Source organism: Osmerus eperlanus, chromosome 1, assembly GCF_963692335.1.
Source record: "Osmerus eperlanus chromosome 1, fOsmEpe2.1, whole genome shotgun sequence".
NCBI classification, from domain to species: domain Eukaryota; kingdom Metazoa; phylum Chordata; class Actinopteri; order Osmeriformes; family Osmeridae; genus Osmerus; species Osmerus eperlanus.
Genome location: NC_085018.1, coordinates 1,773,912 through 1,787,212, shown reverse-complemented (window position 1 = coordinate 1,787,212; position 13,301 = coordinate 1,773,912). Strand labels below are relative to the sequence as shown.

Here is a 13,301-nt window from a genome sequence, read left to right as displayed (position 1 = left end):
CCCTGAATTCTGCTGGTTCTGCCAGTGTAAGCGCCCTAAGCACTGAAAGTCAGTGCTCGACGTGCACAAGTGCTCGGTAGTAGACACACCCTTTATTATGTCTATGGTTCTCCCCATAGATATCTACGCTTCTCCCCATATTAGACATTCTCTGACATTAGTTTAGCAGCTTGTTAACTTCTGGGAGATACTGTAGACTCACGGTGTTCCGTACACACAGGGGCGCCGTATAGGGGGGAAAAGTGAGGACGATTCTAAGGGCCCCTGACTGACAGGGGCCCCAAAAAATAGAAAAACTAATATGAAATTACATTTTTATTAAATATCATATATACCATCATCATTGAGTATAGGGCTGGGCGGTATGACGGTATATACAGTGCGACGGTAGAAATGTGTCTACCGGGAGAGATTGGGCTATACCGTTTCAACCGCGGTATACTTTTATACTATATTTTTGTATTACACGTGTCAATTAAATGTCTGGTTGTTGTATTGTATATAAGCCATCATATAAATCGCATTTTGCGATATTTAGAATTGCAGTTTAACTTTTATTTGATTTGCTACTTTCGTTTGACCTTGAAGAACATTTGCGTTGGTCTGACGGAACGGAGTGTATTTTGTCTAAGCGGACCACATTCATGCCGATGCTAATTAATTATATATTTGATGACACATTCTGCACAGGGCTCCAGACTAACTTGTTGCCTTGGTTGCACTGGTGCGCCTAACTTTTTTATTTAGGTGCACCAGCACACAATTTAGGTGCACCCAAATTTTTCCTTGCGTCGCCACAATTTCAAGGTCACCTTTTTATCACGCTCCATATACATTCATATATATTATGTAAATGATCTTAAACAAGAATAAGGTGTAGGTAAATATTTTTTTTATTTGAAACACAATCATACTGTATATATATAGAAAAAAATCTTTTAAGTGCTTCACTGAGCTACCAAACTAAAACATTTCAAAATAGAAAGTGCTACAGTTTAAAAGTGCTTCCCTGAACTGAGACCTAACATTTCATGGCTCAAAGTCTTATAGCGGGTCCCACCTTGCTGTCCCATGCCCTTCAGATGGCCAACACCTGTAATTTGGCCTTCTTGCCCTATGGCCTTGGCTAAATCATCTTGCCACACTCTCCCTAGCATCAAAATCCTAGCTCCATGGGTTAGCTCCATGGCCCAGCTTCGTAACTCAGGGGTCCGCAATTCATTTTTACAAGGGGCCACATGAGAAACCTGAAATGTGTTGGAGGGCCTCATCAATTTGCTCACTATTCATTTTCTCCCATTGTAAAAAGCAGTAAAGTATATATTTTGATTAGCTGCTAATGGTTATCAGAAGAATAAGGATATTCTGTAAATATTTATATAAATATTTTAGATTTTGGTGTAGGTCAAATAGGAAAGATTATAGAAGTAATAAACAGTATAAACAACAACAACAGTGTTTCATTTTATTTGTAACCAGTTAATCTTCACAAACACTGAAAAGTTGTTTTGCAGTATGTTAAAGATGTGGAATTGATCAACTTTATACAAAAAGTTTTTCAGTTCATTTTGTTCTGTGAGAGAAATCCACTGGGCTTGAACAAGTGCATCGAAATCTGTCTGAATGTCTGAGGTGGATATGCGAAGGACAGCTGACAGGTAATGATCAGGGTCTGCAGTTCAACTAGCAAACCATCAGCCCGCGCCCACTGAATCAGTCAAGTTCTTATTATGTCCGCGTTAGTTTTTTTTCTTCACAGCTTTCACTTTGACCTCAGTAAACAGATACTTAAAAGTCCATGTCTTGTTAAAAGTTAATCAGTGGCAAAGTTTTTCATTTTCGAGGGCTAACCAACAGCTAACTCTCCTGTCGGTGAGGTTGCGCAAGCGCACATATGTAAATCGCCTGATCACTGTAGTCTTTCAGGACTACATATTTACTACCGCTCAACACATTTATTTATTTTACATTTTTGATTTACCTCACGTGGGCCGGATTGAGACAGCCTGTGGCCGGTTATGGCCCGCGGGTGGGTGTGCCCAGGTCTGCTAAACTGACTCTGGTGCTCAGGTCGTAATTTCAATCACACAACACGGAGCTACAGGAATATCTGGACCACAGCCAATCAGAGGCAAAGACCCGCCCCATCTCTGTCTCTGATTGGTTCAGACCACGATATGATCCAACCATGAGTGTCAGTTCCGTTTTAGGATAACAAACGCTTCGTTTGTGGAGAGACAGCGGATGCGAGGAGGTTAGGTGCACCGGTGCGACCTAGGAAAAAATTTAGTCGCACCCGTACACATTTTGGTCGCATAGTGCGACCAAATTGGTAGCACTCTAGAGCCCTGCTGCAGGTAACCAATTCGAGGGCATTACGGATCCGTATTGAGCTGTGAGTAGGTCACCACGCGGATGGCATGACTGCGCATCAGCCAATCGGAACGCTCGTACTCTGAACTTTTTTGAGTCTTTTGTTTTTAACTCAGGTGTTGTCATGTGAGGCAGTTGTTTTTGTTTGTAATAAATAATCGAGTGTGATGATGAAGAATGGTATGGTTATTTTGTACCATTTCTTAATTGAATTTACAGAACAATTACTATACCGTGATATATACCGTAACCGTGATATAAAATGACTCATATCATGATAGAAGATTTTGGCTATATCGCCCACCCCTACAGTATATATGTATATATCACATGCATTGTGTACATCCAACAGAGCCAGGGCCCTCTCAGGTAGAGCTAGAAGGAGGAAGAAGTGTGGAAGCACAGGAAGAAGGGAAAGAAAGTTACAGTGATGATGAGGATGAGAGATGCATGGTGGAAGAAGACAGAAGTCATAAAAAGGATGTTGACCCAGGTTTGTGGCCAGCAGGTTTGACTGACAGGGACAGGGAGGCTTTTGTGAGGGCACTGGCCTGCAGAGATGATGATGATGTACACATGCAGACTTGCATGTACAAATCACCAGCAGTAAATATTGTACTAGTACTAGTATTGAACTACAAGAAGCAAAACAGTTACACACCTTTAATTCGAGTTATGTAAAGCTTTTGATGGGACAGTTAGGTCCTAGATTTGTGGTGACAACAGCTGCGCAGAGGGGGCCCAATTAGATTTTTTTGTCATTGGGCCCAAAATTCCTGGCGGCGCCCCTGCTCATACTGGCTAATCAGCTGCCATGTGAAAACAAGCTACATTCAAAATTGATGTTGTGACACTAGCCTTTTTTGCACATTTCTGAGCAAAAACGTGGCAGAAACAGCAGAAAATATTAGATGGCATTGCATAAAGGCCCAATTGGAGCAGAAGTCATAGGATATTTACAATTGTAGTAGGCCAATAGATCTGTTTTAAAAGTTCAGGGGTGTAATTTGTTGGATATAAAAAGGTTCAACAAAGACAAAGGAAATCAGATTTTCCGGGGAACCCTCTCGTTGCAGCTCCGTGCTGTTTTTGGACTTTGAAGAAGTTGAATTTGGACATAGAATATGATCAGAACTTTGAAAAAAGTATCCACAACAGTCTCTGGCCAGGTTTCCCAGATTCGTTAAGAAGCTCTTAGGAACTTTGAAAAAAGTATCCACAACAGTCTCTGTCTATTGTGTGTCTATGTAAACTGCAAAGGTAGCCCACATGACCTCAACTTGCTCACTATGATTGCCTCAATGCACTTCATTAAAACGTACAACAGAACTGAAAGCGTCATTTAGGTGGGGGGAGGGAGGGAGGGTTGGGGAGTTTCTTGCACAGGTGTGATTGTCTTTTTCTACTGATACCATCTGGCACTTTTGGCCTTGTTTGAACACACACTGGAGCCCCGTCTTGTAATGTTTCTAATATATATTAAAGAAACTAGGGTTCATCAAAGATTTATTAACTAAGTATCAACTAGCAAACTCCGTCAACATGTGCCTCCAGTTTGGTGTGTGTGTGTGTCTTCTACTAAAGAACCTGCTGCTATGTCGTCAAGATTGTAGGCCTACAGATCACAAGAAAAAAAAAAAAAAGCTAGTCGTTGCTGCCTCTGGTGTTCGGAAGTAATAACACCCTCAATCATTACACGTCTCTCCCCCCCTCTCTCTCTTTTTCACTTGTGCCAGTATGCATAATACGGACGATCAAACAAATGAGTAAATGGCTCGTTATACCGTTTGTGTTATGGTTATTCCGTAATTCCAAAATGAAACAAAAACAACGGAAACCAAGCCTTTCCCCATAATCTGGTTCGGACATCCAAAATGGACAAAACGATAATACGAGGCCATTTTTTATTTTTTTGCAGATACCATCATAAAGGATATGGAATAATCAAACGAGTAAATGGCTCGTAAACAGCAAATGTTTACTCCTCGACAGGTCTGCAAACGCTTTTGTAAACCGAGATTTGTTAAAACGTTTGTTAACCGAGACCGTAGGTCGAGGTTGCTGTGGAAAAATTCTAGTGGCACTGTGTAGATTTGAATAGTCAAGAGATGGCGGTTTCAATAAATGTATTTAACTTGTACAAATTAAGAATTAACAAAGTACTTTGTGATCAGTCATAACGAAGGGGGTGCTAGCCACAGATCGTTCGCAAGAGTGATGAAGAACAACCCTAAAACCCTGCCTTATATAAACTTTAGATCAAATGGTTCTTCTGATGGTCAATCCATCAATATGGCGGTCTCTGTGATTGGTCAGCACTGCTCAGTGACAGTTTGACTCCATACCAAGTGTCCCACAGTTCTTTGATGTGGCATCTCTCCCCAAACCAGTAGATAGTAAAGCCACAGGAGTTCACCAGTCAAATAGTCAACTGTCCTTTATGTGGACATCTTCAAACAAGTATTTAATTAACACCACCCATGCAACAGGAAGGGTCAGAGCAGCTTGATCAGTTCATCTATCTTAAACTACTCCCTCAGATCACAATAACAATACAATTGAATCCACATTGACTCCAGACCAGGGGGGTGTTCCATCAACGTCGCTAACGCAAGTCGCGCTAACACGAATAAGTCTCACTTGGGTAAACGTCAACTTAGACTTAAGCCTCAAGCCGTTCCACTAACGTTCCGTTCCACTAACAGGCAACGCTAATTCAAGCTAGACCTCAATAAGCTTAGACTGTGCAGCCCAGATCAGGCGATCGTCGAAAAGAGGAGTTATGTCGCAAAAAGTATAGCGTAAAGCAGCAGAGGTGTGTTGTTTCAGCAGCGTAAATTGATTTTTTGAGTTTTCTTGTTCCCAAAAAGGGCAATGTTGCCGCAATTAACATGGCAAGGGAGACAAGTTGTCAAACCATTACGACCGTTAAAATGCGTAAATTGTAGACCTACCAAATCTACTTAACATATATATATATATATATGCATTTAGGCCTACTGATAATTAGCGTAATTTGATGAGCTGTCTGAAACCGTTCTGACAGTAGGCTAGCCTATGGTCGATATTCTCAACAGGAGATTGAGAATAATAGCCCAAAAAAGAACGTGGCAGCAATTGAAAATTGTAGGATAAAATTCAAAACACTGAAGAAGGCCATGGTTAATTGCACTTGATGTGGGCTAATAATGTTTTTGTCTTCACATCTTGAACAAAATCAAAATTTACTTCAAAATAATGTCCCTTTGCCACACACATTTATTAACTGATAGGCTAAATGCTGAGCTTTAAGATAAAAGGGAAAGATAACCATGACTTAAATGGGGATTCACTGAAATGACTAGTATTGCACAGATCCAGCACTGACTTTTTAGATCAGAAGGTGACCCAAACTGCACACTTTGTTTGGCAGAACAGTCATTTAAAATTGCTCAGCATGACTATCATTATTATATTACGAGTATTTCCAATTAACATAGTCTGCCTCCACAGATCCAGAGGGGGCTTGGACAGTGACAGACTGTGGCTGTGCCAAGTGTTGTCACAGCCTCACTTTGGGAAAGCATGCCCTACTGGGAACATTAGGGGAGACTGTTGGGCACAGAATCTAATTGTCTTCTTTGGAAAGGGCAACATTTGGGACACTGTCATGTAGGGGCAGCATAAAGGGCACTTCATAACAGCACCTTTTTCCATTGGAAGTAAGGGCATGGGAACAGTCCAATTTAGGCCATTGTAAGGGCACCTTATAGGGTACTTCATCACATTTTCTATACTATAAAGGAACTCTTTTTACATTTATAGAGGGCACACTGTCATTTATTGCATGGGGCATCCTGTGCACTCAAGCATATTTCACAATGTGAATGGCAGACAGTAGGGCACTTGGTGTAATTTTTGCCACTCTGGGCATTTTAGAAACACTTTCAACCATGGGGGCACCAGGCAGTCACCCCCTGAGTCTTCCAGTGGGCCTGGATACAGTATATTGCACCTATAATATTGGGGAAGCCAGAGGAGAGGTAATATACAGGCTTGTCAACATATAAGCTACTTTAAACAATGAAAATACTTTATACAATTGAATAAAAAGTCCTCCTTGGTTCTTTGTGTTTCAAGATTACCTGAAAAACTGATGATAATATTCAGGTACTGCTTTGGAGCAAGGTATACCCTTCATATTTCCTGGCATAGTTGCCCGTTCAAGAATGTCCCACATGCAAAGACATAGACAGATGCAGACAGACTGAACAGTGTCAAGGCTTGGCTACAGTGGGTTTGCTTCCTTGTGTGTGATTCCAGCAGACTACATAGTCTAGGCCTACCTACATAGACTGCAGTCTACTACCCTCCTTTCTACTATTATAGTCTACTCTCCTTTCTATTACTTTTTACAAAGGATGGTAGGCTGCTCTTATGTGTTCATTGCCATCCTTAAGAGTTGCTAAAGTGTTATTTCATATATATATATTTATGTATTTTTTTTTAAAGAATGACAATTACATTTATCTAGATAAACTATGCTGGGCCTGCTGAACCTATACTTCTTCCACAGATACTGGTCAGGGAACCATAACTTCTGTCTCTGAAGACCCTTGGGGCTGGTGGGATAAACGCTCTTTGTATAATCTGAGCACCTTCATCCACCACAGGGTTGTCAAAGAACGGATACGCCATAATTGATTGTAACTTGTCTAGACGCTCTGCTTAGTTTCTAAGTCCTTATTTTATGTCAATTAACCAATGGCTTTTGAAAACAAAAGTGACATTATTTCTTAACTTGTTTATTTAAATTAATATATTTTTTGGAGATGACGTAAACATGTAGCTAAATCATTAATGTCTGCACTTCAAAAAGTCTGAATTTACGTTTCCGAACACGGACTAAAGTGGTTTGCGCGCAGGAATTTACTCGACGGAACTGTCTTTTGAGATTCTGTTTCCGCCTGTTGGAAATGATTTGCAACACATTTTAGTTTAGCTTGACTTTTAGCCTGACACGGACCAGGCTAGTTCCGAAGTATAAGTTACCTTGGTTACGTAGCTAGAACTAAAATAAGCCACCTTAATGGAACGTAACTCTCGCTAAAGTAAGTGAGACTTGGCGAGATAAGTCTAGCTTTTCCTTAATCGACGTTGATGGAACACCCCCCAGCTGTCTCATCCTCCCCAGGTGTCATAAACTGCAAATGGCATCTCTACCAAATGGAGTTGATTCAACATTCATTGTATCAAGCTTCTTAACCAACTTTAGACTTCCCTTAAAACACATTCCTCATATATAAAACACACACATTATAACTGTATTCCAAATTTCCACTACAAGGTTTACAAACAATCGTTTTAACAAATCGAGGCGACAAAGCGTTTGCTGACCTGTCGAGGAGTAAACATTTGGTTTCTTATATACTACAACAATACGTGGGAAGATCACAAATCAAACGGGTCGAATCTGGAGCAGACGCCATGTTGTCAGAGCAATCAGCTGCACTTGCACTGGTGACGTCACACATCTCCAAGGCAACATATCAACAACATCAATTCTTCTTCTGTCTGCTTCAGATACTTCTTTAAAACGGGAAGCGATTGCGGGGCGTTTGCGGACCTGTGCAAAAACCATATTTGGTTGTTTTAGGGTTTTTTAGGCAATTTAGGCTACTTTGTTGCCGAGCAGATGCCACGTTGTTAAGGTCAATGGCTACATCTCCAAGGCAACCGCTTGTTGCTAGGTCCGTAAAAACGTTTATTTACCTCTGCGAACTTTCAGGAGGTATATAAACGGATTTATTAACTTTTGAGAACGTCTTCTGGACCAATAGGAACAGCGTATTGGTCCAATTATTACACTAGTATATAAGAATACCATTTGTGTTATATGGTTATTCCGTTATTCCAAAATAAAACAAAACAACGGAAACCACGCATTTCCCCATCATCTGGTTCTGACATCCGAAATGGACAAATCGATATTACGAGCCTATTTTTCATCTTTTGCAGATATCAGCATAAAGGATATGGAATAATCAAAACAACGATTAATGGCTCGTTATACCATTTGTGTTATATGGTTATTTCATTATTTTTTTTAAAACGAAACAACCAAAAACAAGCCGTAATGTGTGTTTGAGTTACTAAAATGACAAAACGATCTTACCCCAGCTAGAAATTGTACGTTCCAAGAACGTTCCCGTTGGTGTAAAGGACGTCGCCTTATAACGTTCCCAGAACGTCCCATATTGGTCTCAATGTGGAGTTCTTTAAAGGGTAGGAGGACGTTATTTCGGGGCCTTTCAGGACGTTCTGGGAACGTTTAGGGAACCATTATAGGACCTTTCCTCTGTATCAATGCTAACCTTTGCAGAACCTTTTAGTGACATATCAAACCTTCAGGGGACCAACCTATAATGTGTTTTCGGTCCTTATCCCGTTACCTGAACTACTATTGGAACAATATTGCTTCATCTTTATAGAAAATGAACACGTATAGGCTACATCAACTTTGATAGAAATATAAGGAGACCACCATGGGCTCTTAGCAGTACTGTAGCTACTTGATTCAACCTGGATTTTAGTGTGTGGGTATTAAAATGAAGAGATACAATTCAAGTTAATGATCTTTTATTATCAGACTGGATGTTGATGCCATCAAGCTCTTAAAAGAACTCCAACACAGAAAAGAGAGAACAACGGAACAGAGAAACATAAGTTTTGCCTACAGTTCCGCGTCTTCCATTGTTCTCCGCCGCCCTCCGACTGCCGAAATTAGAAGAAAAAAAATCTGACATCACTGTTAAACCAGAATGTGTATGTATACCTTGTTACTTATTACAATACAACGCTTTGACATAACATGTAACGTCACTGTGTCCAATCCCGACCGCTGTAAACTACTATTGTCCAAACCCGAATGGGGTTTGGACACTCAGTTTCCGGTCTTTTTGCCAGCATTTTCTTTTGCTATCGCCAGCAAAGTGTAAAGGCCACAATATGCTTCTGCGTCTCCGTTTACGGATGGGCGGGCGCACGGATACTCACGGATACGGACGGATAGACTGCGTTTATGGTTCTCCGTAGGCTGTGGGTGCTGAAAACAATTCACCGCCAGAAGAGTAGGTGGCGCAACGGTTTTTTGTAAATCGTCGTGGAGTGTTTATTTACCTAGGTTATCGAGAAGTCGGAGCAAATTTACAAATTAGCTGTTTCATCAATAAAATACGCACATTTTCAGCAACTACACTGCCCATTTCTCGTCACATTTTAATTCAGATGCTGATTTACATGTACTGTTTAGCTGAAATATGAATTGTGAAAACTTACAGCAATGGCGGTCAAAGGATTCTGTTCGTCCCGTTTATCCCGGCAACCCCGCCCCCGCCCCTGACGCAAGCAATTCTTAATACTGACCAATCACAGCCAAGGGGGTCTCCGTAGCTCTCCGTCGCTCACGACGGATAGTAATTCAGGAGGTGCACGTCAAGCTCTCCGGGGCTCTCCGAGGGCTGACGGAGAGCTCGTAGAGGGCGTTCCTCGGAGAAGAGGGCGTTCCCATGTGTCCGTTTTTCGAAAAACGCAGAAGCATATATCGGCCTTAAGTAGTATTATTTTAGGCATACCAAACAATCTACGTGTAAAATTTCATGAACATATATGGACGTTTCATGTCTAAATAATATAGGAAAGTTACTTTGGCCGAAAGACCACTCGGCGACACTCGGGCGACGCTTGGGCGACGATCTTTACTCTGACAAGTGTGTCTGTGTTGTCACCGTAGGGAGTCAGGTGGCTGAGCGGTGAGGGAATCGGGCTAGTAATCCGAAGGTTGCCAGTTTGATTCCCGGTCATGCCAACTGACGTTGTGTCTTTGGGCAAGGCACTTCACCCTACTTGCCTCTGGGGAATGTCCCTGTACTGTGTCCCTGTAATGTAAGTCTCTCTGGATAAGAGCGACTACTTTGTCTTGCCAATGAAAATACACGATCATGTGTGACGTGATCTGTAGTCGAGGGGAGGAAGGGATGGGGGCTAGCAAACTTTGAGAAGAGTTCATCAAAACATCCAGCAGGTGGTGGTATACAGTCAAATTGAGATTTTATCGCATAGTTTGGAGATGTTGAAGCGTGATATTAGACATTCTCTGGTGATATCTTATTGTGGAGGACATAACTACGTCCCCGGATATGTTGACAGCATTGATGGTCAGTTTGGTGACCCTGGATCAAGTTAATATCCCCGGAAAAACAGCAGCGGCCAGTGTTTAGAAGTGCGGTCGGGTTTGGACAAGGGTAGCGCACGGCTAAATTTACCGGCGCCAGCGTCTTTTGACCGGCTCTAGTAAAGACTAAGCTAACTCAATTTTTTTTTACAATATTTAGCTCGAAAGATAAGAAGTTAAAGCTTCACGTGAAATCAGTAAATCCGATGATAACGTGATACGATTATTTTTATCAATATTTGAAGTGGCATTTTATCAGAATGTTAGCTAAAAAACGGTCGGGATTGGACACAGTGACTCTATGTTTATTTTGCTCTATTAACTAGCTACATCCCTTTAACATTTCTGACCAGTGTGTCGAGAGCTAGCCTACTGTACTGTAGCAGGTTGGGGTCCCTTGCGCTAGCTCTAGATAGCCTAGTTCACTCAAACCTAGCTCATTACAGTAAATTTACACATTGTTGTAGGCATAGGCTACAAGCAATAGTTATGGCAAAACATTTTGATATTTTTCTACTTCCATTTACTTGCCTAACAACAAATAATACTGCTCCTTCTAATGTGAAGATAAATGACGGTTCAAAAAGTGAGCGCCTCTGACTCTCTGGCTGCTCGTTATGGAACATTCTTGCTCAAACAGTGATGAGCCGACGAATCTGCGACGTTTGAAATAGAGCACAGAGATTAGAAGAAATCATTTGCCGATGCTTATTTTGATTTTAGTATGTGTTCCGATTACATGTTATTAGTATATAGGGAGTCAGGTGGCTGAGCGGTTAAGGAATCGGGCTAGTAATCTGAAGGTTGTCAGTTCGATTCCCGGCTGTGCCAAATGACGTTGTGTCCTTGGGCAAGGCACTTCACCCTACTTGCCTCGGGGGAATGTCCCTGTACTTACTGTAAGTCGCTCTGGATAAGAGCGTCTGCTAAATGACTAAATGTAAATATACCTATTTACCGTAAGCTTTCACATCTTACCATAAAAAAGCAACCAAGATCTTCCATCCATCTCGTAATAGCCTCGTTTTGGTTTAAAATTGTACGACGCACGTGAATATAGCGAAAGTTGTATGTGACCATAAAATAACCAAAACAACGTTCCCCCAATGTCATACACACAACGTCCCCATGTGACTATCAGGGAACTATATGGGGACGTTCTTTAAAAGTCCCAAATGTCATATTTGTAATATTTGCGGTGTGACCACAAAAAAACGTACATGGAACGTCTCCATAAAGTCATACAGGAAACCTTTAAAAAAGTACGTTCAGAACCAAATGAGAACGTTTTAAAAACGTCCCCAATGTTCTGTAAAGGTTCGGGACGTTCGTCACATTTAGATAACTTTTAGGGAACGTTATGCAAAGTCCCAATAACGTCCCCTCCTACGTGGGACGGCCCTATTTTACGTTTGTCATCACGGGTTGCAAAATAGAAAAACCAATGGCCACAAGGTACACGGACCCAACTTGTTTCATAATAAACGGACCCATCTGCAACCGACGCAAGCAAGCACACATCCCCAGAAATTGTACCCTCTCTAGTTACCGCTATTGTTCATTCGCTTGGCTCAATGAAGTAAACCACTCAATCGCAAGAAACGGGTCTCACTAAATTCTGCTTTTATCTATTTAATACCTTAACTTTGACACGACACCTGGGTATGGCCGTGCTAGACCAAATATACAATTAAAGATATAATGAATATAGATACAGCAGATTATAATCAACTGTAGTTATTAATCGAACCTGTTCGGTGAAGCTTGATCGCAGGTTGAGTAACAATGTCCAACAAGCGTTGCAGTCGCGTGCTCTCCTCCTTTGAACGATAAATCTCCTCTTCGAATTTGGCAAACGATTTCTCAGCGGCCGCGAATATCTCCAAAGCTGCCGTTGTTAATCGCTCATTGAGATAATCCCTGAACACATTTAGTTGAGACATTTTGGTGGTTAAAAACCTCGCATCGTACAAAACTGTAGTTCGATTATGTTAGCTATCTTCTTCATGCGCGTTCTTTCTAACCGGATGTAACTAAACAAGTAAAGCTTTTCCGGTGATCAGTTCACTGGCTTCTTCGAACGAACAGATTCTGGCGCTGTCTGCTGTGGTGGAGTTTGTTAATTCGTTGCTTGACTGCATAGACCCAGAGCCATAGAAAACTATGCCCTTTTCCATTTCAATGGCGATAGGCGGAGTGGACAGTGAAATTACCTATCTGAAAAATTACTCAAGTAAAAGTAATAAGTAGTTCATTTAAAATGTACTTTAAGTAAAAGTTACTTAGTTACATAAAAAAAACTGTTCAACGGGGCGGGGGGATCTCTCCCATGTAGTGAAAATAGGACAAGGGGTCATAAATCCAAAACTATTGTAACGACCCTGTGTTATAGTTATTGCTTTATTGTTTTCATGCATTCAGAGTTCAGGGCAGACAGTAATGTTGGGGGGATGTTTGGTAGGATCTCGCGGGGTTTCTCGCGGGGTTTGGGAAGTTATAAGTAAGAGCTACCACAGAATGTCTAATATGGAGAGAACTGCCACCAGAGCCTGTTTAACCCTTGTGTTATCTTCGGGTCATTCTGACCCATAAGTCATTGTGACCCACCGTCGTATTGCGACAGATTTACCGCATACAAAGACAAAGTGAAGCATTTTCTTTTAACCGTTGGGCTGTCTCAGACCCCCCACATTGCAAAATTATTTTAATTTGTTTT

At 41.3% G+C, this 13,301-nt stretch overlaps 1 protein-coding gene across 1 annotated transcript in view; it reads right to left on the bottom strand.

Annotated features, from left to right (window-relative positions):
• Positions 1–12,700, bottom strand: part of LOC134039520 (zinc finger protein 300-like) — a 64,278-nt gene extending 51,578 nt beyond the window's left edge. Inside the window, exon 1 of the mRNA XM_062485463.1 lies at positions 12,336–12,700. Coding sequence (XP_062341447.1) covers positions 12,336–12,528 — 193 coding nt within the window. The 5' untranslated portion in view covers positions 12,529–12,700. The remainder of the gene's footprint in view (positions 1–12,335) is intronic.
• Positions 12,701–13,301: the final 601 nt, after the last annotated feature.